Source organism: Chiloscyllium punctatum, chromosome 45 (genome assembly GCF_047496795.1).
Source record: "Chiloscyllium punctatum isolate Juve2018m chromosome 45, sChiPun1.3, whole genome shotgun sequence".
NCBI classification, from domain to species: Eukaryota; Metazoa; Chordata; class Chondrichthyes; order Orectolobiformes; family Hemiscylliidae; genus Chiloscyllium; species Chiloscyllium punctatum.
In genome coordinates, this window is record NC_092783.1 from 6663828 (window position 1) to 6691345 (window position 27518).

The 27518-nt window shown below is 39.4% G+C and overlaps 1 protein-coding gene and 1 long non-coding RNA gene across 2 annotated transcripts in view; one reads left to right on the plus strand and one right to left on the minus strand.

Moving 5' to 3' along the window:
* Positions 1 to 27518, minus strand: part of LOC140467137 (uncharacterized) — a 70648-nt gene that overhangs the window by 39372 nt on the left and 3758 nt on the right. The window lies entirely within an intron of this gene.
* The window catches only part of LOC140467136 (receptor-type tyrosine-protein phosphatase R-like), a 94752-nt gene continuing 78233 nt past the window's right edge, over positions 11000 to 27518 (plus strand). The window contains exons 1-3 of the mRNA XM_072563208.1: positions 11000 to 11153; positions 11390 to 11475; positions 17853 to 18101. Coding sequence (XP_072419309.1) covers positions 17965 to 18101 — 137 coding nt within the window. The 5' untranslated portion in view covers positions 11000 to 11153; positions 11390 to 11475; positions 17853 to 17964. The remainder of the gene's footprint in view (positions 11154 to 11389; positions 11476 to 17852; positions 18102 to 27518) is intronic.

Sequence of the window (27518 nt, forward strand, 5' to 3'; positions counted from 1 at the left end):
CTGGGGACATCGGGAGAGGAAGAAATGGAGGGCTTCGAGGCCCTGATCATGGCGGATGGAGGTGTAGATATCCATGGTGAAGATAAGGCGTTGGGGGTCAGGGAAACGGACGTCTTGGAGGAGGTGGATGGCGTGGGTGGTGTCTCGAATATATGTGGGGAGTTCCTGGACTAGGGGGGAAAGGACAGTGTCGAGATAGGTAGAGATGAGTTCAGTGGGGCAGGAGCATGCTGAGAAAATGGGTCAGCCAGGGTGGTCAGGCTTGTGGATCTTGGGAAGGAGGTAGAACTGGGCAGTGTGGGGTTCCCGGACTATGAGGTTAGAAGTTGTGGCTGGGAGACCTCCTGAAGTGATGAAGTTCTGTATGGTCTGGGTGGTGATGGTTTGGTGATGGGGTTGGGCGTTATGGTCGAGGGGGCGGTATGAAGAGGTGTCCTCGAGTTGGTGTCTGGCTTCAGCGGTGTAGAGGTCGGTGCACCAGACTACCACTGCACCCCCTTTATCTGCTGGCTTGATGGTGAGGTCAGGATTGGAGCAGAGGATTGGAGGGCTACGCGTTGTGAGGGTGAGAGGTTGGGGTGGGGGAGGGGGTAGACAGGTTGAGGCGGTTAATATCCCGGCAGCAGTTGGAAATTAACAGGTCAAGGGCAGGTAATAGGCCAGCGCGGGGTGTCAGGTGGATGGAATGTGTTGGAGGTGGGCGAAGGGGTCCTCGGAATGTGGGAGTGAGTCCTGATTGTGAAAGTAAGCTCGGAGGCGGAGGCGGCGGAAGAAGTGTTCGATGTCACGGCGTGTATTAAATTCATTGATGCGTGGACGGAGGGGGATGAAGGTGAGTCCTTTGCTGAGGACTGATCGTTCGTCCTCAGTGAGTGGGAGGTCTGGAGGGATGGTGAAAACTCGGCAGGGCTGGGAGCTGGGATCTGGTGTGGGTGTAGAGCTGGGAGTGGGGGCGGGGACTGTAACTGGAGTGGGTGTGGTGGTGAGGGGAATGGGAGTGGAGTCATGAGCAAGGGTAGTGTTCCCCTCGGGATTCTGGGAGGCGGGGATGGTGACAGTGGGATCTGTGGGGGATGTGTCAGCAGAATGCAGGTGAGTGGCGCTGGTGGGGGTTGAAGTGGTGGCAAACACGGCAGTAGGGGAGTGCGGAAGTCACTGAGCGTGTGACATTAGCAATAATGTGAGGGGCGGAAGTGATGTCACGTGTGGTGCATGAGGAATTTTGAGGGGCAGAAGCGGCTGCGGAAGCGGCCATGATGGGAGCAGAAGTGACACTCAAAGAGGTATTTGAAGAGTCTATGGGTGTCAGGCAAGAAATCTTTTGATTATTAAGACCCTGTACCCATTTCCTTTCCTGAGTGAAAGTCTTTTGCTCATAGGCCTAGTTCTTAGAGCGTGATTTTATTGTTTCAGAGTAGTTTCTATTACTTTAAATGTAGTTCCTTCTTCACTTCTGGGATTTCAGCCTTCAATTCTACATGGAGGATACTTGTGCAGCTTTACCTTGAACCTTAGACAAAGAGCAATGGAAATAACAGTTGCAATAACACCAGCGGCAAGTTCAGCCTTCTCTTAAAAATCTGTTATTCTGCAGGGGCAAGAGAGGAGCACAGAGGCTCAGTTTGTAGCAGATGAGATCCTCAACACTTATAGGCAAATGACCAGACAAATGCAAGCACCAGAGCTTCAGGAATTTCAGGATATAATGCTAGATCTTCACTAACATTTACAACATCTTTGAAGATGATCTCCAACCTCATGGATCAGGCAGTCAGGAATTACCATTAATCATCAAAGTTACTGTAATATTTTACTTTGTGACCTTTAGCTCATTTTAAAACTCTGCAGATGATTGTTATAGAATCTCACAATCAGGTTCCAACAAATGCATCACACAGGTGATCAATGTCATGTTTGCCTGGGCCTTCTGCACAGTAGAGGTCAGTCAGCGTGAGCCAGTGCTTGGCATACCCAAAGAATCAAGAGGACATTAATTGCACATGGATCCCTGACAATCAGACAATCCAAATCATCTTGGAGTCCTTATCAACAGAACAGGAGATGCTGAAGCAATCGGTGACAAGTGGATGCGTTTGTTTTTCAGTCTCGATTCTGCCATTTCTCTACCTCTCCCCTAAATGGCTCTCACCTGCAATTCTCTACTAACTAACAGCCGGACAGCACTTTATTGCACTTCAGTGAGAGATGCTGAAGTATTAAGACCATGATTTCATTGTTCCTGCAAGGTGGCATTTTGAGTATGCAAGCCATTGCTGAGGCCCAACACATAATCAGTCCTGGCCACATCCAACGCACCAATGATTGCTACTCTTTCAATGGATGTAGACAACAGGATAAAGACTAGCTACATCATGGTATTCATACTTGAGATGAACCATTACAATCTGTTTCCAAACATGTATTTTTCTCTTCAAATCATGCATATTTCCCTCTCTAAACATGATGCTGGGAACACTGGTAGGAGCAGATAAACTTCATACTGATTTTGCTTCCCAGCCCTTACCTTTGCAGCAACAAGATCACAGTGCTGTCAGTTTTGACTTGCCTGAAAAGTTGCTTGAAGGTACATCTTTAGGTGGAACATTCTATGGGTCTCCTATTCTCTTTCCAGGCAACTAATTAATTTACATATGAAGCTAGTTTGGGTTCTAGCATCCCTCTTCTAAAAAAAAAGCATGTTTTGGGATGATAATTTTTAAATGTCTGCAGTACTTTGAGTTTCTGACCTATGGTCATGGCAAAATGCTAATCACATTAGTAGAGAAAATTTTCATTTTTCAACTTCCAGCATCATCTCTAGGGAGGTACAATTAAAGTGCTGACTTCTAACATTGTGAATCATTACTACTGTGTTTGCACAACTGTATCATGCTTCAAGTTTCAACCTAGCAGAGTACCGTGTATATCGTTAAACAGAAATGGATTATTACAGCTTGTCATCATGCCCACTCACCTTAAACAGTAAAGAAACACTGAAATTGGATGCAAATGCAGTGGAAAGGCAGCTAAAAACCACATTTCTGAAAATGTTGGACTCTTGATCTGCGCTCCACTTCTGCATGTAGGTCAACATGATTAACTCAATACTCAGGGTCTGAAATTGCTCACTTCACTAGTTTTAGTGAAAAGAAATTAATACGAGTAAAGTACATGCAATAAAGTAGGAGAAAGTGAGAAATGCAGATACTGGAGATCAGAGTAGAGAGTGTAGTGCTGGAAAAGCACAGCAGGTCAGGCAGCATCCGAGCAGCAGGAGAATCGACATTTCAGGCATAAGCCTAATTCCTGATGAAGGGCTTTTGCCCAAAATGTTGATTTTCCTGCTCCTCAGATGCTGCCTGACCTGCTGTGCTTTTCCAGCACCACACTCTCGATATACAATAAAATACAAATGTGAGCCTTATACTGCTAGGTTCTTTCCTCATCATAAAAGGTATAGCATAATAGTGCAGAAATTAAGTAGAAAAAGAAAAGTTTGTTTCGTAGTGGGACTAACATTTGCAATGTCATTTTAGGTAGTGTAGTGTCAGTAAGTGCAAGTAAGTACTTTGGAATCTTTCTAAGAGGCAGCTAAATGCAACCTCCAGGTAAAACAACAATGTCTCCAAAAATACTTTTTGTTATGCCTTATTTATAATACAATAGACTTCAACTTTGAAAAATACAGACTTCAGAAATTGTTCAGGTAAAACAAATGAACAAGTAAAGATTTTCAAGAGATATCTTGCAATACATTGGTTGATTTACTAACTGAAATTATTTTACAATTAAAATGATATAATGTTCAAGGTCATAAAACCCTATTCAGCATTTAATAGCTGACACTTTGACGATAGTAACATGGTGCAGAGATTTTCTGATGGTTCATTTGCCGACCAGGGGAGATGTTTGGGGAACAGAAATGCATTAAGCTGGAAAAGAACAATAGGTCAGGAGAGTCAACATTTCGGGCATCTGCCCTTTATCAGGAATGGGGAGGGGGAAAGGGAGATGAGAGATAAATACAGGGGTAAGGCTAAGGGGAAGGTAAGTGGGATGCCGATTGGTGGATGCAGGTGGGGTGTATTGTGATAGGTCACTGGGGAGGGTGGAGCGGATAGGTGGGAGAAAGATGGACAGGTAGGACAGGTCAAGAGGGCAGTGCCAGGTTGGAGGGTTGGATCTGGGATGATATGAGGTGAAGGGAGATTTGGAAACCAGTGAAGTGATGTTGATGCCGCTCTATCAACTCAACATTGTTTTCAGAAGCTGTTGCCACTGCTGGATTAAAAGCAGTCCCCACAGTTAAAGTGTTTGAGGCTTGTGATGCCTTTGGGTCTTGTGCAGCTGGGATCAGGGAGCAGGAAAGCCAGGCTAGTGACTTTAAAGGTCAAAAAAGGAGGGAGCACTGATATACATATATACGAGAAGGTCATGGTGAGCTCCTTCCTTCAACCGCTGCAGTCCCTGAGCAATACCCACAGTGGTGTAAGACAAGGATTGCCAGAAATTTGGTTCAGTGACCATGAAGAAATGAGGATACAGTTCAGGATGATATGCAATTTGGAAGGGAACCTGCATCTGATTCTATTCCCCTGTGCTTTCTGCACTTATCCTTCTCGTAGTAGAGGTCGCAGGTTGGAAGATGCTGCTAAGGAGCCTTAATGTAGGGCACTTTGTAAATAATGCACTTTGTAGATAATACATCACGTAAGTGGTGGAAGGAGTGAATATTGAAAGTGGTGGATGGGATGACAATCAATTTTTGGTCATTTAGTCCTGAACGGTGTCAAGCTTCTTGAGTGTCATTGGAGGTGCACCCTCCCAAGCAAGCAGACAGTATTCCATTACCCCTCTGAGTAGTGCCTTGTAGATAGTAGACACGCATTGGAGAAACAGGAGGTCAGTTTCTCACCATAGAATCTAATCTTGGACCTGCTCCTGTGACTACAGTATGTATATGGCTGGTCCAGTTCAGTTTCTGGGCTTGTCACAACAATGAACTTGAATCATATTTGTTTAATGTGTGTTTACTTGTCATTGATATACACTTATACCGCAGACTCAATGAAATATATCTAAAGGATTTTTTCCTCTTCTTCACTTTTCTTAAGTACTAAAACCCCAACTTGCTCAAACTTTTAACTTATTGCTTTAACTTTGATCCTTTGCATACCTGATAGTAATTTACCCCAAGACATGCTATTTCATGGTCACTATATCACTTTTACATGCAAGACTATGATCTGATTCACTTGTCATTGGCAGGAAAATTCATTTTGAATGTTAGTTACCTTTTGAGAAAAAGAGACGCTTAGCTAAAACATGATGAAAAAGTTCCACTGCTGCAAGGGTTCAATTTTATATCCAAAATAAGCAAACACTGGTGACTTTCTCACCCTTCACTAAAAGCCTGTCTGCAATTATTTGGATTAATTTCAGCAGTTCTCTATGACCTTGTAAATTTATTTCTTCCCCTAAAGTGTTTTATGTAAGAGTGAATATCAGACAGACTTGGGATTCAGGCAATCTGGCAGACAGTGTGAGATTATATTCGATTTTTTTATTTCTTCAAAATGAAGCCAGGGTAATTAGTAACTGCATTGAAAAGTGAAGTTTAAAATGATTAGAATATTTGTTAATTAAAAATTTGCACAAGTAATCCAAGCAATGGTGACTCAAATATTTCCTGTTTAAATATAAATTAGGTAAATGTGATGGATTATGATACTTCAAATTAAGTAACCCCTCCTAACATCATTGGAAAATTAAGAGTGGGAACAGATCTTTAATATAACTATAAATTTTGAAAGATTGCTTTGGCCCTCACAACAACATACCACAGCTGAACTATCAAACACTTTTGCCCTGCTTGTTCTGTTAAGGGTGGAAGTTAATGGATTGGCACCCCACACCACATATTACTTGTTAAACCATTGAGGTCATGGGAATCTGCTGAATAATTTACCAAAAGATTCAGTATAACCACCACTGGACCAAAAACATCGTTTAGAGATTTACAGCAGAGAAACAGACCCTTTGGTCCAACTCGTCCCATACCATTGTTTCTCCAGAGATGTATTAGCACTATATTTGTATGTTCTGGCTCTCTGATTTCTCCTTTCACCATGTGGTGAAATGCAAGTGCTTCCTCCACCATTAGTTTATCTTAATAAATAAGAGTAAGTATTCCTAAGATGCCACAACCTACAAATATAGTTCTACATGTTGGAAGTGTTTATCAAATATTGTGTTCTAGTCACTTTTTAGAAATAAGTCTTTCATAAGATTTGAATATCACCTGCAAGGCCAGCCTTTTTGTCCTTAATTGCCTTTGGAAAGTGGTGACAAGCTGCCTTCTTTAACCATTGTCATTTATCTAGTGGAGGCACATCCACAGTGGAGTTCTAGAATTTGGACCCAATGACATTGAAGCAATGACTATATAGTTTGAAGTCAGGATGATGTATAACTTTGGGGGTGAGAGGCATCTGGTTGTACTTCAAAGTGTCTAGTTCCTTGTCCTTCCACATTGGAGAGGCCATGGATTTCACAGAATCCCTACACTGTGTAAGCAGGCCATTCAGTCCATCACGTTAATACTAACCTTCTAAGGAGCATCCCACCCCGTCCCAACCCCATACCCTATCCCTGTAACCCTACGTATCCCATGGCTAATGCAAATTTTTGACTGGGTGAGGAAACCAGAGCATCCAAAGGCCCAGGGAGAATGTGGAACCTGCAGACAGACAGTTGCCCGAGGGTGGAATTGAACCTGGGTACCTGGCGCTGTAAGTTAGCATTGGTAACCACTGACCCACTATGTCACACTAATATTTGAAATGTGCTGTCAAAAGAGACTTAGTAAGTTGCTGCAGTGAATTTATTGCTTGCACCATTAATGGTGAAGAAATCAAGTGTTTAATCTGATGTTTGAGACACCAATCAAGTATTGGTGTTAAGGTTCCTGAACATTGCTGGATCCACACTCATCCAGGTCTTTTGAGTGTTGTCTGTCACTTCTGAATTGTGCCTTGAAGATGATCAACTGCTTCCAAGATGCACAAGGTGAGTTATTCTCTGTAGTCTCTCATTTACTCTTGTAGTCACATAATTTATATGACTGGTCCAGTTTTCTTTCTGCTCAATGGATTTTGGGCTTTAATAACAGCAATAACAATCTTGTTGAGTACCAAGGGAAAATGGTTAGATTCTCTCTTGTTGGACATGATAATTTTCTGGTATTTGTATGGCCTAAATACTGCTTGCCAATTATCAGTCCAAGCTTGACTGTTGCTCAGATCTTGCTGCAAATGGACAGCTGTTTCAGTATTTGAGGAATCACAAACAGGACTGAGCAATATGCAATCATTAGCGAATATTTCCAGTTCTGACCTCATGTTAGAGAAAAGATCATTGATAAAGCTGCTGAAGCTAGAATGGTATTAGGAACTTTTGCGACTGAGATCATTTGCCTTCAAAAACCGTAACCAGCTTCCTCTTTGTGTCACTTGACAGCACAGTCAATGGCATCTTCCAGCACTGAGCTAATAACTAGGGGTAGAACAGCAACTGGCCAGATTGGATTTGTCCTGCAATCAAGCACATTAGAATTGAATATATTTTTCTGCTTCAGTTAAAGAAAAGTGCCCTATTTCTCCAGATGATTTTTTTGAACCGGCTTTCAACTGAGGAACAGCAAGAAACACAGAAGCAATTCTTATAGTCCCAAAAGAAGTTTTGGCTGATGAAATAGTTTTGTTGAGGAAAAATCAACATTCAGCATTAACACAGAATCAACCATTTGTTACAAGTGTTTATACTGATCTAACGCCCATAACAGCAAGAGCTGCATTTAGAACATAGAACATAGAACAGAACAGTAAAGCACAGAACAGGCCCTTCAGCTCATGATGTTGTGCCGACCATTGATCCTCATATATGCACCCTCAAATTTCTGTGACCATATGCATGTTTAGCAGTCTCTTAAATATCCCCAATGACCTTACTTCCACAACTGCTGCTGGCAACGCATTCCATGCTCTCACAACTCTCTGTGTAAAGAACCTGCCTCTGACATCCCCTCTATACTTTCCTCCAACCAGCTTAAAACTATGACCCCTCGTGTTAGCCATCTCTGCCCTGGGAAATAGTCTCTGGCTATCAACTCTATCTATGCCTCTCATTATCTTGTATACCTCAATTAGGTCCCCTCTCCTCCTCCTTTTCTCCAATGAAAAAAGTCCGAGCTCAGTCAACCTCTCTTCTTACGATAAGCCCTCCAGTCCAGGCAGCGTCCTGGTAAACCTCCTCTGAACTCTCTCTAAAGCATCCACATCTTTCCTATAATAGGGCGACCAGAACTGGACACAGTATTCCAATTGCGGTCTAACCAAAGTTTTATAGAGCTGCAACAAGATCTCACAGCTCTTAAACTCAATCCCCCGGTTAACGAAAGCCAAAACACCATATGCTTGCTTAACAAACCTGTCCACTCGGGTGGCCATTTTAAGGGATCTATGTACCTGCACACCAAGATCCCTTTGTTCCTCCACACTGCCAAGAATCCCATCCTTAATCCTGTACTCAACTTTCAAATTCGACCTTCCAAAATGCATCACCTCACATTTATCCAGGTTGAACTCCATCTGCCACCTCTCAGACCATCTCTGCATCCTGTCAATGTCCCGCTGCAGCCTACAACAGCCCTCTATATTTGGAAGGCATTTGTGACTGATGGACAATCTGAGCACAATGATAACTCAGCAGAACAATCCCAGGGGAGATCAAATCAGGTTAATGACTTGAGCCCTGTGTGTTTGGAGGCCCCATGCTGGGTCTGTAGGCACGTGGGGAAAAAAATGGAAGCCAGTTTTGTTTTAATTACTGCAAAAAGAGGGAATAGATGGGAGACTTTGGTGAATGATAATCACAGCAAAGTTACATCAGCATTCTTGGAATAATTTGTTCACAGAATGGAAGAAAACTATTGGGGGTGGACCAACGGATCAGAAAGGGGCGAAGGGAGAAATGGGCCTCCCTGGGTCCTGCACGCCCAAGAAATCAACCTGTGATCCCAGATAATATTGGAATGCAGTGAAGTTGATTTATATTTGATTTCTTTAAATACTACCATGCTTACTTTTCTTCTGAATGATTACTCTGGAAGATAAACGTTTTCATGACTCAGTTGTTAATCACTTTATGGTTCACCATGCTGAGGTGGAACAAATTGACTGGTGTCTTTCTTCCTTTGCCTTCTCACCTGAACTCTCTCCTTCCCTTTGTTCTTTGTACTCAGGAGATTTCTTTCACTTTCTCAAGCAACTGCACCCAGGAGTCTAGCCAGAAACAGAAAAAGCTGATCTCTGATATGTGAATCGGAGGAGCCAATCAGTGATGTCTACACAATTAGATGTAGTAATGCACTTCAGGCACTAACTACAAAGTGAAAAAGCAAGAAGTGCCCTTTCTTGGTAGAGTGCCAATTCAACCTGTTCTGCATGAATCAGAATTTACTGAACATATCTCTGACAAATTCCAAACCAATATAATGTGTTGCAGTCATGACCATATCAGGTTAAGTGCTAGCAATTACATTCTGATGTGCTTTAAAGTTGTTAAATCTCTGGACCTTTGTTCCAGTTTTGTGATCAAATATGCTTACTGAGTAGAATCATTGAGTCATAACATCACACAGCATTGAACCAGACCCTTCGGCCCAACCAGGCCATGCTGACCATGTTCCCAAACTAAAATAGTTCCACCTGCCTGCACTTGGCATATATCCCTCCAAACTGTTCTTATTCATGAACTTATCTAAATGTCTTTTTAAACGTTGTAACTGTACCTGCACCCACCACTTCCTCCGGCTGTTAATCTCACACACAAACTACTCTCTGTAAATAACGTTGCCCTTCACATCTTTTTTAAAGCTTTCTTTGTCACCTTAAAAATATGTCCCTAGTTTTGAACTCCCCTACCCTATGGAAAAGATCCTTGTCGTTCACCGTATTTGTGCCGCTCTGATTTTATGAACCTCAATAAGGTCACCCCTCAGCCTCCTATGCTCCAGTGAAAAAAACTACCACCCTTTCCCAGTCTAGTTTTATAACTCAAATCCTCCATTCCCTGCAACATTTTAGTTAAATCTTCTCTGAAGCCTCTCTAGTTTAATAATATCCTTCCTATAACAATAATAAAACAGAATTAGACTTATGCTGAATCACACTGTGATAATGTGGCTATGTGTTTTCATTTTGTTAACAAAATGGAATAAAGAAATTACCTACTCTCAATCACAGCTTGGCCTGACAGCAAGATGCAAAGGTGATTTTATTCATTTTCTGATAAATGGAAGAAATCCAAATGGAAGATTTAAAAGAAATTCATTTATTTTTCAAATAAAACTAAAACACATTTCTTTATTACCAGTTACATGAAGTACATGTTGATTTTCCAAAATGAGTTAGATATTAAGAAAGATTTTCAATGTAAATATTTCAACACTTTCAACTTCAAATGCTGAGCTTCATATATTTTCCCTCAAAAACACAAAGCATTCTGAGTTAACTATATGGTGCACATGGTTAGTATGAAAATATGTTTTAGGTGTCAGAAATATTATTAAGCATTGTAGTTAAGTGCAGTATTTTAATATATAAGTCTTTTGATTTGTTAACTAATAAAGGAAACTTATATTTCAAACTAAATATTTCTGAATTGTAACCTGGTGTTTTGGTGTGTGTGTGTGTGTTTTTAAAATACACTGATAAATGTGGAAAGCTCATACATTTGGCAAAAGGTTCACACTGGCATTCAAAATGTTGCAACATTCTAAAATAGATGTTTTAGGCTGTATCACCAATTTTCCATTTTTTTTTTTGCCATGTACATTTAATGTGACCTTTTGTTTCACCTTGTCAGCTTGCAAGTGAAGTAGAATGATGAAAGTGCGTAGGCCCGTGTGTAGGTGGTGTGGGAGGAAGCAGCAGCGAACAGTGAGAAGAACCTCTCTGCTGATAAGCAGCTTCCTGAACATTCAGGAAAATGCAGCAGTGTATAGTATAGGCAGGGATTACTACAGAGAGCGAGAGAGAGAGAAGGGAAAAGCAATTCCAATTTTCTACTGAATGTTTTAACTTTAACTTTAGGTGAGTACATAGAGCAGCAAACAGAGAACACAAAGGGGCCAGAAATTTAGCTTTGCCTTGAATGGGTTTAAACTTGAGAAGTTGTGCGGTTGAACTGGTTTTCAAAGTCCAATTTGACTGCTCCTGAAAGCATTGCAGTGTGAAGTGTGCCGATGGAATTGTGAAACTCTTTAAAATACGTGCCTGTTCCTGCCCTTGTTCTATCTCATTCTATTGTGTGCTCTCTGCACTTTTAGAAATAAACTTCATGGACTCAGTTTGAGTAACAGTCAGCTGCTGCCGTTGTGGTGTAAAACACATTTTAAATGATTTCCTTTTGTTGGTAAGTAACTTTTTGAACTATTTCCTCCTCTTGTTTGATTAAAGTGATGTAGCACTTTATACCAGTGATAGAAAAATGGTTTATATTATCGTAATTATATATTAGGACAATAGAGTAAAATTAATCCAACATGAATTGAGAAAAAGACACATAATATTGCATGTTCTTTTGTGGAATGTTATGAGTTTATCCAATTATTTATCTGTCTGGTATAATTTGAATGAAGCTTATTTTGCTGGGACGAAACTCTCACATTCATGAGTGGATCTTAATATTGAATGCAACAGAATGCACAAATGACAATGGGCATATCGTTTTTTTTTAAACGATATGCCCATTGATTAAAGTAGATCCAGTGTGGGTGTTACTAGATTCCTTTGTGAACTGAGAACTGGTGTGCTCTGAAAATTGTTTAAGCATTCTGAGGCCTTTACATCAAAGACAGACCAATGAAGGAGGTCCAGATAGATTTTTCTTCTCTGTTTTCATCTTTGGTGCAATTTAACAACAGACTATCTCCTCGATTTTCTTTAAACTTAATTACATTCATTTCAAAAATAAGCTTAAGTTGAATAGAAACTTTTAAAAATCATATTTAAAGTTACAACACTAAATTAGATTTGAATATATTTATAAAAGAACTAGATGGTTTTAGTACAAGCAACTTTTATTAAGTTAGCGACCACTACGAGCAACATGTTCATTATCATATGATTATTTATAATATGTTAATAATTTTCACAAGGAGTTATCTCTGAGTTTATGAGACTGAAAACTTGAGGATTATGTAATAGTAAACTGAAATTCAAATGAACCTGTTGTTACTAAAGAATAGATACACACTTTCCTATCTTTAATTGCAACATCTTGCTCCTGTACAACACTAGCAAGCATTCATGATAATTGCCCTTAGATTGGTAGAATTAAAATATGCTATTGATAATCAATCTATACAACAATCTGGATACACTCATTCATGGGAGACAGTCCAGCTCATAGAGACGTCCAAACATCCTTTCCAATTACCTTGATGCATCATAACCTAGCACACAGTTTTGTTTCCAGTATGGCCAACCCCTTTTAAGTAAGTACAGAATATTCTCTTAGGGAAACAGCATGTAATATCCAAAAACTCTTTACTTTCATCATATTTATCCATTTGCAATGAAATTCTTCCAGCTGTAAATTCCTGTTAAATGAAGAGCAGCTGTTTGACTTTTATTCCTTTCTAAATCATAGGAAAGAGCAACAAGTCCAATTGCAAGCATGAATGGAGATGACTTTTCAAATATTCTCTTATTGCTTGTGTTATTATACAATATAAACTAGCCAATTCGAGTAACATCATTGATACATGTAAAATATTATATGATTAGATATGACTATAAGTTACCTCAAATAGACCAGGAGGCTGTAAGCATTGGGTATCAAGCAAAGAATACGAATGTGACTTGAAACATATGTAAAACAAAGAAGAGTGATAAGAGATTTAGAATAAGCAACAGCATTAATTATATGTATGATGAGAGGCTTAAAATGTAACTGAATGCAATAAGAGTTTGAATTGTGGAATGATGAGTTTTGATGGCATTTTCATCTTATTTTTTGTTATATTGTTATGATCTTAGTTGGGTTTGGTGCAAAAGAATACTAGTCATGGACGAACTGTATAGTCTATTTGTTTCAGAGATATAGCATTTGTGCGCCTTCTGTTAAACTGTCCCATGTTATATGACTTGAATCACACGTGATATGCATAGAGTAATGCCAGCTTTTATATCAGTATTGAATATAGTATCCAACTTTGCAGTAAAACAAGCTACAATGATCGATTACATATCTAACCTGACTATGCTGATATTGAAAATTCTGTGCAATATTTTAATTACCAACTCCATTAGACCACAAACTTATTACATCCATTCTAACATATATATCTAATTCACAAAAATATGCTAGAAACTAAATATTATTTCAAGCCCTGAACTTTGCAGGAGCATCCCCCTTTTTCCTGTAAGAATAATTATTATGGCCAAATATAACACTTTGGCCAAATACCTCAACAGTGTATTATTTCATTGCATGTTTCTCTTAATTTCACTTTTTCTTTATACTAAAGGTAATATCCAACTTCAAAAATATATACAGTTTAACAACCATTCTTATTGCATGATGACATCTATTTGTAGACATAAAAACACACAAGAAAATGTGCACATATCATACTTTGTTCATTCACATCAGAATTCCCGTTTTATCTCTTTAGAACATTCACTTGCAAGATGGCTATTAATGTACAAATCTTGCAATAAACCTTTTTCCACAAAAGCAATTTACATGATGTTGTGTGCAAGTTGAACCTGCTTTTGATCTGTGCATCATAATACAAAATATATTAAAAGCTCTGTTGCCATGGATTTATGGACTAATATAGCACAAAAAGTGACAGTTTCGCTCATTGTACCAAAAAGCTAACCACTTAGCCCCACACCCTTGTTCTTGCCCATAGCCATATATTTTCTTTTTCAAGTTACCTTTAAATGCCACCACTAAATCCTCTCCTTCAGCTGGCGTATTCAAGATCACAACTACTCATAAAGAAGTGTTTCCTAACATTGCCTCTGCTTTCTTTCTCATACACCTTAAATCTGATTATCAATCCTTCCATGAAGTTTCTGCTATTCATGGTCTAGAACAATTTTATCAAACCTTCTCTTCAATGTTTTTGCTCTTTTGAGAACATCTCCAATTTCTCCACAGAACTGAAGCTTCTCACCTTGGTACCATAAGTCAAGTGTATCCTTCCCAAAATGTGGTACCCTAAATTAGATAGAGTACAAGTGAAGCCTAACTAGTGTTTTATAAACATTTACCATAACACCCTCTTTTTTTTGTTGTTGTACATTATGTTTTGATTAAGAGCCATGGATGCTATTCATTTTCTTTTTAACACCTTTCTCAAGTTGCCATGCTACTTTCAAAAATTTGTGCATGTACAGGTTTCTCATTTCCTGCATTCCCCTCCAAATCCCACCACCCCACACGTAAATTCTATCATTTTGTTTGTGTTACCTCTTTTGTTTTGTTATCAAAAATGAATCAGTTCACACTTCTCTGCATAACATTTCATCAGCCACATGCCCACTCTTTTCACAAGTCTGTCTATACCCTCCTGTCTGTTTGAATATTCTCATTAGTTACTAGATTTCTAAGTGCATGCTATCGATAAATTTTAAATTACTATGCATGCTAAGTTATTAACAATTATCGAAAAGAGCAGTGATCCTAATACTGACATCTGAGAAATATTATCTATCCTTTCCTTGACTTTAACAACTCTATGATGGGTTTAGTTTGTTAGCCCATACTTTACTGTGCAGTAATTAATAGCAGACATGTCACTGGACTAGTAATCCAGAACCCAAGGCATGGAGAGTTGGATTCAAATCATACCATGATAAATGATAAAAGTTTAATTCAATAAAAATCTGGAATAAAAAACTAGCTTAATGGTGACCACTAGCTTAATGTTTGCAAAACCTCGTTTGGTTTACTAATGTCCTTTAAGGTCAGAAATCTGTATTCTGGCCTACATGTGATTCTAGATCGACAGCAATATGGTTGCATTTTAACTACTTTCTGGGGCAATGACTGTTGGCTCAAGCAATGGCGCTATGTCCTATGAATGAATATTTAAATAAAGCTACTATTTAGAAAAGCCTACTTCCAACATGTTAATCAGTATGCTCTATTATAATGAAGAATAGTGACTCACCAACGCTAATGTACTTTTCAGAATCCAATTTATACACAATAACCTACTTGAATTCTGATTGCTCATGGGTTTGTGATTCCCCACAATTCCTCAAATTTTAAGTAAGTTGCCAATTTCTGCAATGAAAGTCAAGTACTTAGACGAAGGACCAAGCAGTATCTAGTGCCTTTGGGAGTTAGTACATTCAGGAGAGGATCAGAAGTCATACAACACCAGGTTATGGTGCAGTGCTCCGAAAGCTTGTGATTTCAAATAAACCTATTGGACTTTTACCTGATGTTGTGTGACTTCTGACCTTGTCCACCCCAGTCCAACACCAGTACCACCATGTCATTCAGTAGAGGACAAAGCAGGTGAAGATAGAACAGGTGAATAATACATTCCTCAGCCTTAACTAAAAGCATTTAATTGTTATATCAGGAAATAATTTTATACACTAATTTTCCAATACATAAACCTCTTGACACTAATTTTCCAATACATACTTAAACCACTAACATTTCAGATCTTGAAAAAATTAATTAATTTGTGAAAGAAAATATAAAGGCACAACTGTAGAAGCGAAAAGATTTTTAAGTGAACAAGAAACAGTACATCACAGGAACAGGTCCTTCATCCCACCAAGACAATGCCTTTCTAAACTAAAAGCTGTTTTCCTCTACCCTGTCTGTATACTAATATCCCCTGCCTAGTCATATATATGTCACGAGCCTCATAAAAAGGGCGGCACGGTGGCACAGTGGTTAGCACTGTTGCCTCACAGCGCCAGAGACCTGGGTTCAATTCCCGCCTCAGGCCACTGACTGTGTGGAGTTTGCATGTTCTCCCCGTGTCTGCGTGGGTTTCCTCCGGGTGCTCCGGTTTCCTCCCACAGTCCAAAGATGTGCAGGTCAGGTGAATTGGCCATGCTAAATTGCCCATAGTGTCAAGTAAGGGGTAAATGTAGGGGCATGGGTAGGTTGCGCTTCCGTGGGTCGGTGTGGACTTGTTGGGCCGAAGGGCCTGTTTCCTCACTGTAATGTAATCTAATCTAATCTAATCTCACAGCGCCAGTTACCCAGGTTCAATTCCACCCTCGGATGACTGTCCGTTTGGAGTTTGCTCATTCTCCCTATGTCTGGCTGGGTTTCTTCCGGAGGCTCTGGTTTCATCCCACACTCCAAAGATATGCAGGTTAGGTGAATTGGCCATGTTAAATTGCCCATAGTGTTCAGGGATGTGGAGGTCAGCTGCATTAGTCCTGGGAAATGTAGAGTAATAGGATAGGTGAATGGGTCTGGGAGGGATACTCTTTGGAGGATCAGTGTAGACTTGTTGGGCTGAATGACCTGCTTCCACACTGCAGCGATTCTATTCTAACATTGCTATTATATTTGCCTTTACTACCTCCTTGAGCAATGCATTTTGAGTATTTACTACCCGCTGAGTAAACATTCTGCCTCTCACATCTCCTTAAACATACTTACTTTTACCTTAAATCTATGTTCCCTTGTAATTAACATTTCTACTCTGGGAAAAAGACTAACTTTCCATTCTATCCATACCTCTCATAATTTTATAAACTTCTATGAGGTCGCCCTCATCCTTTGATGTTCAAGTGAATACAAAACAAATTTGTCCAATCTCTCTTCATAGCCAATACCCTATAAATCAGGCACCATTTTCTATACCCACTCCAAAGCCTCCATTTCCTTCTGGTAGTGTAAAGACCAGAACTGTGCACAATATTCTAAATGTGGCCTAACTAAAATTCTACACAGCTGCAGCATGACTTGCTAATTTTTATACTCTATGGCCCAATCGATGAGTTTTGTTCTTCTCCTTTTGATGCGATTCCATTTCAACATGAATTGAACACCAGCTATAGTGCACTACAAAGACATTGCAGTCAGGAAGTAGAAAGGATATGGAAATTATGCAGCTTTCAATCGTATCACTAAATAAATAGTAGTTGTGTTCTCCACATCTGCGGACCTCAGTTTGTAATTAATGAATATCTTCAATTACTGAAATCCATGTCAGACATTCCAAATTTATACTTTACATTCATGGTTATTTCATAAAAGCTAAGGCAATATAATCTTGTAGAAGGTCGGTTAATCATAGTAGCTTATCAAATAAATTCAGTAACTAGCTGTATGGCCAATATTTATTGAATCACCTTTAATAAAATATTGAGATCCTGAATCACCCGAAATGGTTCCCTTTCACCACACTTTAGGTAAATGAATTGCAGGAGGCTGTTGTAGCTTTTGCAGACTTGATATTTTTTAAGTTTATATTTTGCTTTGTAGAAATTTCTGCTATGCACTATACATGTCAAGTTTTATATTAACTCTAAAAATTATGACAGATGTTTATTTTAATATCTATATTCAGTGAGCAGCTTGGAAGAATAATTATTGCTAACTTATGCAATACTCAGACAATAATCTTTAAGGGAGATATAATAAAGTAATGTTTTAAAAGGTATAATTGTAGACATATAGATATCCTCAAAGATATAATTATTCTGCACACTTGACTGTAAAGTGACTTAGAAGTTTGTGCTGAGTATGCAGTTTGTCACCACAACAAATTTGTCATTTCTAATAATTTACAGATGTATTATCATTCAAGGGTGCCTTTGCATCCAAACTACCCACAACATCGTGAAGCCAGCAGGTAGTGTCATCGCAGGCCTGCTTTGTTCTGAAATATATGCAGCACACAGCATGGTACAGTCTGGGCTAGCTTCCATTCCAGCGCATACTGTGAGCTGTCAAGGTCAACATACAACAGAGAGCATGGACCACTCATCAACATTTTCCACATCATTCAAATCAGTGAAACATACCCGTCTTCAGGAAAGGTGAGATTGTAATGACTCAGCAACAGAAGAATCACTTTTGTATTGACAATTTCATTCAATTGATCTAAAATAGATTTTTGAACATTTTAGAGTTGAAAGCATGCGTGGAGATGATAAAATAGATCCTTTGTTAAAAATCTATGATTATGAACTTTCATAGAAGAAATTCTTAATAGTAATTCCTGTTGTCACCTGAAACTCCAAAACAACATAAGGATTGAAATCTTGAAATCAAAATCAATTCTATTAGTCCTGTGAAGATGCTATGAGTTTGCCTGTGCAATGGACAAACTATGTTAGATCCCCACTCTGTGCTCATTTAGATAATGTCATTCCAAGTAAAACTAGAGACACAATGTGGGGGAGAAGCAGATTTGCTAGTGTAACTGCATGAATCACACAGGCAACAGCCTATGATGCTGTCTCGCACGGGGAATTGAGATAACTCTGTGTAGTGATGCTTTGAATTAATTTCCCCCCCTACAACTTGGTTTCTGCGTCACAGAAGAAAAAGGTTTGCCAGGCTGCTGATTACAGCTTGAAGCTAATGTGCAATATCTAGCTAGGATCTAGCATGTCGATGATTCCCTCCATGGCAACATAGCATGCTGATTCTCGTCCTGCTGATTTCTTTCCCTCTGCTTTGTAGTTCAGTTAGCATCCATCTCTGTTGAGTAATTATGGGATAAACAAACCAACATGAAATAAGTTGTCCCTTGATCTTAGAACTCCCCAGGAGGTCCATCAGGCTTCTTTATTTGTTATCTTAATGCATATTATATCTTTTCAAATTAGTAAATTGTTTGCTGCAATGACAGCAGAACATTTTCTGTCAATGATTGTCACTTTCCTGTCAACTGGATAAGGCAAGGATACATGGGACTCTGTCACTATTTGCAACACTTCCACGCATAGAAATATTTGATAACCACTACAATATCCCTTTTAACCGTTAGCTTTGGACAGCATCAGTGTAACCTGTGAAATGGTCCTCCACTCAGGAGACAGGGAGCTGTTATATTGAGTGAAGATGCATTGAAGAGTAAGAAACAATGGCAAGCATAAAAGAATAAGGGACATGTGGGCATTGCACTTGTTCCAAGTTTTCTTGATATTCTGTCAAATACTGCTTTGTGCCTCAATTTTGAATGTGTGCAGGTTCAAATGTGCTTCCTTTGCTGACTCCTCCACCTCTTAACTGTATTGACATTAGAGAATGTTGTGTAATTATTTCAAGTCCTTGACTTGTCCTATTGCAAAGCTACAGCACATATTTTCCCAGGTGCTGTTGACACTGAGACCTCAACATGCTTGTCCAATTAACCTGCTACATAGGATGCATATCACAAAGGAAATATAGAGCTGGAGTTAGCAGTGGCCAAAAACATTTGCAATGTGCAATAAAATATAGGAATATAGTTTTAGAAATGTAAACAATATAGAATACAATAGAAACGTGACAATAAATGAAAACACAGCCAAAATGTCTGTACACTGTTCAATCAAAAAATAAAGTTTCAGCTGCCAGTACTTAGTAATTTAAAACCTTCCTTTTCATTTTGCAATGTGCTTTTGTTTGTGGTGTTCAGACAAAGGCTCCTCATTTAACCAAAAATGCACCTGTCATGGAACTGATGGGATCGTGGTTTTACCCTTTATTAAAATCAGATCAGACACGAAATTGGAGCTCAATCTGAAATTCACAGTTTCCTATCACATGAATTAGGTTAAAATTGTTCAAAAATATTTTTTGAGATACTTTCAAATTGAATATTTGGTGCTTATTCCATGAAGTAGCTCTTGGTTAGAAAATCTAACTTCTTTTATCTATTGGTCATCTATTGGGACCAAAAGACTATTTCTACACATTGCAGCTTCCTGGTTAATATAGAGTGTGAATGAATCAAAATTTCCACCATCTTAAACTCCTCAAAACCATTGAGATCACTGGCACCCATAACCCATTAGGTATAACTTCATCAATCTTCCTCATGAACAGTGCCTCAGGCTAAATAGAGAAGTGTGGAACTTTGATATGATGTTTGAGCAGGTGCAAAGTTTCCTCTGTTAAGTAACTAGGACAGTTTTATCCAATTTCCACAACCTTCATCCCCATCACCCTCCTCCAGGTCAGAGCCCACAAAGATATGACCTACAAATCAAGTCCCTCAAAATGTCAGAAAATAGAACAGGTCAGGCAGCATCTGTGTAGAAGGAAGTGACAGTCTCAGCCAGTTTTTCACCAACTTGGCTTCCCATCCTTTTCTGCTATTTCTGACCACATTATCAGGCTTTCTAGTTTTGGAGTCTGCTTTTAATGGGTTTGATGGTTGTGGGCTGGTTTGGGTCATAAACCCAACCCAGCACTCATGATCTACGATGCAGTAACATACATGTTCTACTCTACATGTGCAAACTTCACGCACACAGTCAGCCGTGGGCGGAATCGAACCCGGGTCCGTGGCGTTGTGAGGTGGCAGTGCTAACCACTGAGCTGCCATGCTGCCCCAAAAAGAAATAATTCAATATTTTGAACAAAAACATATCACATAGACAAGCCAAAGGTCAGGAAGAAAGATCTATTTGTGGCTTACCTAAGAAGTTCAGGATAGTATTAGATTTAAAGAAGGGATTTAACTTTGCGAGGAATAGTAATAACTCTAAGGATTGAGAGTACTTTCGAAACCAGCAAAAGTGCAACCAAAAAGTAGCAGGTTGGTCAGTCATATTCCACTATCCTTTCCTCACTGTATTATAGCAGTGGAGGCAGAAACGGGCTTTGGAGACTTTATTTGGGGCTCAGTAGCACCAAGGACTGGCAAGCAGGTTGGCTGACACCTTGACCACCTCCTATAATGTTGTGCCAGCTCAGAGGTAAGTGAGAGGATGCTGGGTGAGCCATGTGTTTTATTTTACACAGCATCTGCCCCTCCACCTTCAAACCCAGTGGGGAGGAGGGCATAAAATTCCCCTGTAGGTTTGCTGCTGATACTAACTTATCAGGGAATGCAAGTTGTGAGGAAGATGTAGAGACTGCAATGAGATATAAACAGGTTAATTGAGGAAACAACAAATGGCAGACGGAATATAATGCTGGAAGTGTGAGGTCATAAAAATGGAAAATCAGAATGTTAATCTCTATTAAATTTTGCATTAACTGTCTCAGCTCTGAAGCAAACAGTCCCCTCTTTTCAATTACTGTCATAGAACAGGGTGTTTCCTACAACATTCCTATCTGGACAGTGAGGCAGAATATCACAGCTGAGTCTGATTCAATCTACATACATTTATCAAAATATTTGCTATGAGATCCCAGTTTTCTTACTTAATTCTGAATCTGAGGTGCTGAGACTCATTGAATTGCCCACTCAGTTTTCCACTAAGATCATCAAGGTCAATACTCATGTAATCTGGTACTGATCGAATCAAGTCTTTCTGCTCTGCTACTTAATGAGCTGAGCCTTTTTTGATTTTTGTTTTATTCTAATAGAATCCAAGGTAAATAGTCAAAGAACAGCAATACGTTTATAAAAAGGTTTTTCTCACTTCTGACGTTTAAAGCCATTTGATATTAAATCTTGGTGCTTGAGGTACACATAAGATATATCACAGATTTCAGCTGAGTGAGATTGTATCAATTATGAAGGCTTCTTGAAACGTTTTAGAAAGGAAACTCATTTCTGACTGAATGTGTTATTTACTGTTCTCACTCTTCTTTTCGAATCCAGGTTTCAGTTCGACCATAGGTTCCAATAGTTGATGATTGAGATTACATCTGTGCCTCCCTTGGGTAAACCTCCCAGTAAATATTGTAATAGGCACTTCAAATAGGATGTATTCATTTTCAAGGCATTGGTTTTCAAAAGCTGTAGACTAATAATACAGCATTTCAACAAATACAGTTATTAACAAATCAAACAGCAAAAAGATGTCAGATTGCTACTTAAGGGAAATTACCATGATGTGTATCTCAAAAAGGATGGCAAGATTTTCAGTTACCAAATATTCTTTGAAATGTTATCCTTTGAATGTCAAAATGTGATGCATGTAAAATAGCTACATTAGCTCATGTTTTAATTTATCATTCTAAAATAATTTCCAACCTAAAAGACAATTTTGATGCCACTATTATTTATCCATACAATAGAGGGCATGGAAATTGATAGACATGAACTGCTATGAGGATGAGAAAGACTATTTAGAGTAGACATCACTAATGTCAAATAGTTGTGAAATCAGAACTACAAAACAAGATAACTGACTCTATCGCTGGGGGCCTCTGTTGAAAACAAGGGAAAAGCTGCAGTGTCCACACTTTTTTAAAGTCAGAGCCACCTGAGCATGATATTTTTAACGGGCAGCACCTTCAGTTGACTGTTGGTGACTGCAGCTGTGGATGACAGCCACTCTGGGTTCAGCAGGGGAAGGTGCCTTGTGTGTTCCATCATGGCAGCCCGACTATCTGACCTTAATCCACATGGCCAACTAGAAGTTCCAGTAATATGTGGATCTGTCTTAATAGCCAGGCCCTTCAATTGCAGATGAAATGACTTGGGGTTGGGATTGAGACTGGTGTGCCAAGTTGAACACCTATTTGCCTCTGATCTAGAGTTTGACCACTTTTAAAGATTCTTCCATGAGTCTAGCTTCCATGTATGTGTATGCTAATCCCATCTATCTCTTCTTCTTCACAAATTCACAGGAACCCTGTATGGTATCTGTGTTATGACACTGTTTGTCTGAAATCCTGCCTTGGAAGAGGCGCAGTTTATTCCAACTCCTGACAGGCAGAAAACATCAGCTTGGATTGTACCATAAACTCTACTTTTTCGATATTGATTCTATTTTCCTTCCTTGTAATCATCTCAGGCTGAACCAAATTTTTTGTGATTTTTGTGCTCAAATCAACCTCAGCTGAACTCACAGACCTACATATAACTCTATTTCCTCTTTACAACATCTCTGTCCTCCAGACTCCCTTCAACTCCTCATTTACTAAAACCGACTTTTCTCTGAGTTACCTCCACATTTAATTCCTTAGTTGATTAATGTTTGATCTGTAACATCTACCTTCTTTCTAAATCATAGACTTCCTACAGTGCAGAAAGAGGCCATTTGGCCTTTCAAGTCCCCACCAATCCTCTGAAGAGCATCCCACCCAGACATAGCCCTGTACCCTATCCCTGTAACCCCACATCTAGCATGGCTAATCCACCCAGTCTATACATCCCTGGACACTACAGGGCAACCTAACATGGCCAATTCACTTAATCTGTACATCTGTGGGAGGAAACTGGAGCACTTGATGGAAACCCACGCAGGCACAAGGAGAATGTAGAAACTCCACACAGTTGCCATACAGGTTCTCCACACACAACCTGGGTCCCTGGCAGTGTGAGACAGCAGTGCTGATCACTGTGCCATGTGACACCCATTTTGATTGACTGCCCATAAAGCTTGATTCATTCAAAACTCTGATATCTATGTATTGCCAATCATAAATCCATATAATCCTCACTCAATTAAAGACAAAAAAAAACTGCAGATACTGGAATTCAAAAGTTGCCAAACAGCATCAGGGGGTGGAGAAGTCAATATTTCAGGTTCTGAAGAAGGGTTGCTACCCAAAACATTGACTTCTCCACCTCTTGATGCTGCCTGGCTTGCTGTGTTTATCCAGCCTCCTGTTTGTCTACCTCACTCAATTAAATTGGTTCCCAGTTGACTGAACTTTTAATTTTCATATTTACATCTCTCTGTGGTTTCAGCCCTCCCAAAACTGTAATAATCTCCAGCACAGCAATCATTCCCACTAAATTCTCCATATCAGTGACTGCAAGCTCTTTGCATCTATCTCCTCTCTTCACCCTATCATTGGCACTATGTGTTCAGCCACTCAGAACCCAGACACTCAAATTCATCTCTAAATCACTACACCTCCAAACCTATTAAACATAAAAGCTACCTCTTTGACCAAGTCTTTGATCACCCTTCTTACTGTTGATTTTGGCTGAGTGTCCAATTTTTCATTATTGTTCAATGAATCACCTTGGAATTACTTGTGCTTTGTACATGGCAAGAAAAGGGCTATCCTAAAGAGAAGCTATGATTTATACACATTCAATGGTCCAATGGGCATCTGAAGAAAATGCATTGCCTTAACCAAGCATTAATGCATTCTAGCATTGAGAAAAAACACTTTCTCGTAACATGAAAGAATAGTAATTTGAAAAGCAAAGGTACATGCATGTGTTTTAACTATTTAAGGATAATGTCCTGTTTTGATGATTATTTGGAGGTGACCAGGCAATATAATTCAGTCTTGACAAGTGTTTTAAAATCCAAGACCAGAAATTGTCATATAACAATCATCAAATGTAACCACAATAGCTGACAAAAGTAAAGGTTTAGCAAGAACTGACAGTATTTTGATTGTCAGTGTATTTTGCATTAACGTTTTGTTTTGCCGTATCCTCTTGAAATATTCAGAGATAACATTTTATTGATTATTTGTGTTCTTTGAATGAATATATGTTTCTGTTTCTCAATATGACTGAAGTATTTATTATTAATGTCTTAAATACAATTATATTTAAACAATTCAACCCACTGTTGATCTCCAAGGAAAAATAGCTAGGGCTAAATCTTACGTGCTTTTTGATCAAGTGCGAATTGAATTAGGCCTTTTAGAGATATTCACCATGAGGCTTCATGAATGTTCGCACGGTATCTTACCAAATGTGCCTCATTAACTACCTATTTTGCTCCTATTGATTTTCTCATTTACAAATTTTGACATCATATCATACACTCCTCCCAGAAAGGTTTGTCACTTGCTGATGTCTACTGAAAGATCGCAACACTTGTTCCTTGCCATTATTGACAGCCCATTGTGCACTCAGACAAATCCAATCAGTCTGGAGATGCTCTGCTGACTGGTTCCTGATATTTGCCCCAGACCTGACCTCTCACCGCTGCAAGGCTCATGCTTAAACACACTCACTGCCCCATGCAACATTATTTCTTGCTCACTTTGTCCAACCATAACCTACAACAGTAACCCTGCATATCTTCTTCACTTATCTATTCACTTGCTTGGGACACCTCCCCACGTGGATCTGCAGTAACAGCCGTGCTGACACTTGCACCTCTATTAATAACTGACTCCCTTCCAGAAGAAAACAGCTCACAAAAGGGCAAAAAGAGTCAAAACGGATGGTAGCCTACCTGATTGTCATCTCCTCACAGCTTGTATGGAGGACATCTTGACTTTGACCTCCCTGAATAGTTGAATGCTAGTGTCCAAACTTCTGAACTGATATCAGAGGCAGCGCTGGACTTTCTAAGCCAGGACACCTGAGTGAAGGCTATCAATCCTTGATTTGACTGGCTCCTGCAGACAACCATGTCAAGCTTCCCAGCTTTGTGACTGTGCTAAAAGCCAAAGCAAGACTGAAGGAGTCTGAGCTTGGTATGTCTGGCTGAAGGGGCAAAGCATAAAAAGGCAAGACAAAGCAGAGATGCTGTGAATCTCGAGGTGGACTTACAGTGGTTGAGTACTATGACAGCAAGCTAAGAACCCACAGAAGCAACTTGAGCTGTGTGTGTTCCGAAGCACGCAATGACCTTTTTGCAGATACCAATGTGATAGTTGCCAGTACAGCCTGAGGTGCAGCATTAAGTGCAGAAGCATTCTGTAAATGGATCAGAAATATGCCATGAAGGTCCTTAGTGACTGGCACATGTCAGATGTCAATGTCTGTGGACATGCGCTGTGTATGGCTGGTGCTGATGGAGCATGCCCTGAGGTATTGCTGCCCAGTGTCCAAACTGAAGGTCCTTTAGATCAAATGATCAGCTGAAGTTATTATGTATTCAAGGTTTGTGTAAAGATTTGTAGCTGGTGTGTGGGTATTTTCGCCGAGCTGGGAATTTGGTTTGCAGACATTTTTTTCCATTTCCAGGTGACATCCTCAGTGCTGTGGCGCCTCCTGTGAGGCACTGCTGTACTGTGTCAGTTGGACACAGTTGCCAGCTGCTTGCGGTTGCCGGTTCACTTAACACTATATATATAGGACAAACAGGCAGACAACTGCATTCGTGAACATCAACTAGCCACTAAATGCCACTACCAGCTATCCTTAGTATCTATATACACAGATGTCAAGGACCACAAATTCAACTGGGACAACACAACAATAATAGATCAGGCCAATCATTGGACAGCCAGATAATTCCTAGAAGCTTGGCACTCATCCATCAACTCCATCAAGAAACACACTGACCGGGACTCAATATACCAATCACTGTAATAAACAACTGGAACTGACAGTTGGAAGCAGCGGGATAGAACTAAATAAATTCCAACCAATGTAGTATAGCAGCGCTGCACATGAGGGTCCATAGCACTGAGGATGTCCCCAGAAATGGGACAAAACGTCTGCAGACCAACTTCCCAGCTTGATGAACATACCCACAATAACTGTTTTTATGTATACCCTGTTATTTCCATGTTGAAATTCCTCAATGTCTGATTTGGTGTTTGGTAAGCTGGTAAGTTGAATATTAATGAGGTTGAGTTGGCTGTTTCAATAATGAGGTATTTCACAAATCTTAATTGTACTTACTTGGCAACTCACCTCTAGTGAAAAACTCACCACACAGCTCTGCAAAACATAACATCATGTAGGCCCCATTGGACCTCCCACATCACTGTGCCACAAATCCCATCATAGCCCATGCCAGTCAGACCCCTATAAGATTGTATCCCATCTGTCCAATATGTTTTGTCCACCATCTATTACATGGCTTTTCACAAAAGCAAACTTGTTTTGTGACAAATTATGTTTTCTCTCTTTCTTGAAATATTAATTTTCAATTTCTTTCTTTTACTTAAAGCATCCATTTAAAACATAAAGGCCAAGTACATCATAAATATACATAAGTGAACATTTTTAATATTATTTATAGACATATAAAAATTAATTAATCCAGACATTGAAGTAATTAATAATATTGTCTCTAATTGATTTGTTTCATTAATTACACACTTTTTATCTAAACTTGATTTAAAATCATTCATTCCTCCTGCTCCCCACCCACACAAAATTATTTTATTCACCTCTTTACCAATCCAGAAATGAGTCAGCAGACACTAGTTTTGTTTTATGTCATTCCTGATGAACATGTGATGCATTTATTTTTCTAGTTCCTGTAAAAGTTACAGCCGGCTGCTGTACAGATCTGACCATTTCTAAGCGTGGGCAGTGAAGATTTCTCAAAACAAAAGGTTATTCCTTTGCTGGTGCTTTTAGTACAGGTCCTCTGACTTCTGCAACAAACAGACAAACCCTGATCCAGATGAGCTGTGATCTTTAACTTCTGTGCATCAACTATTAAGTAGCTCTGATGTTTTGC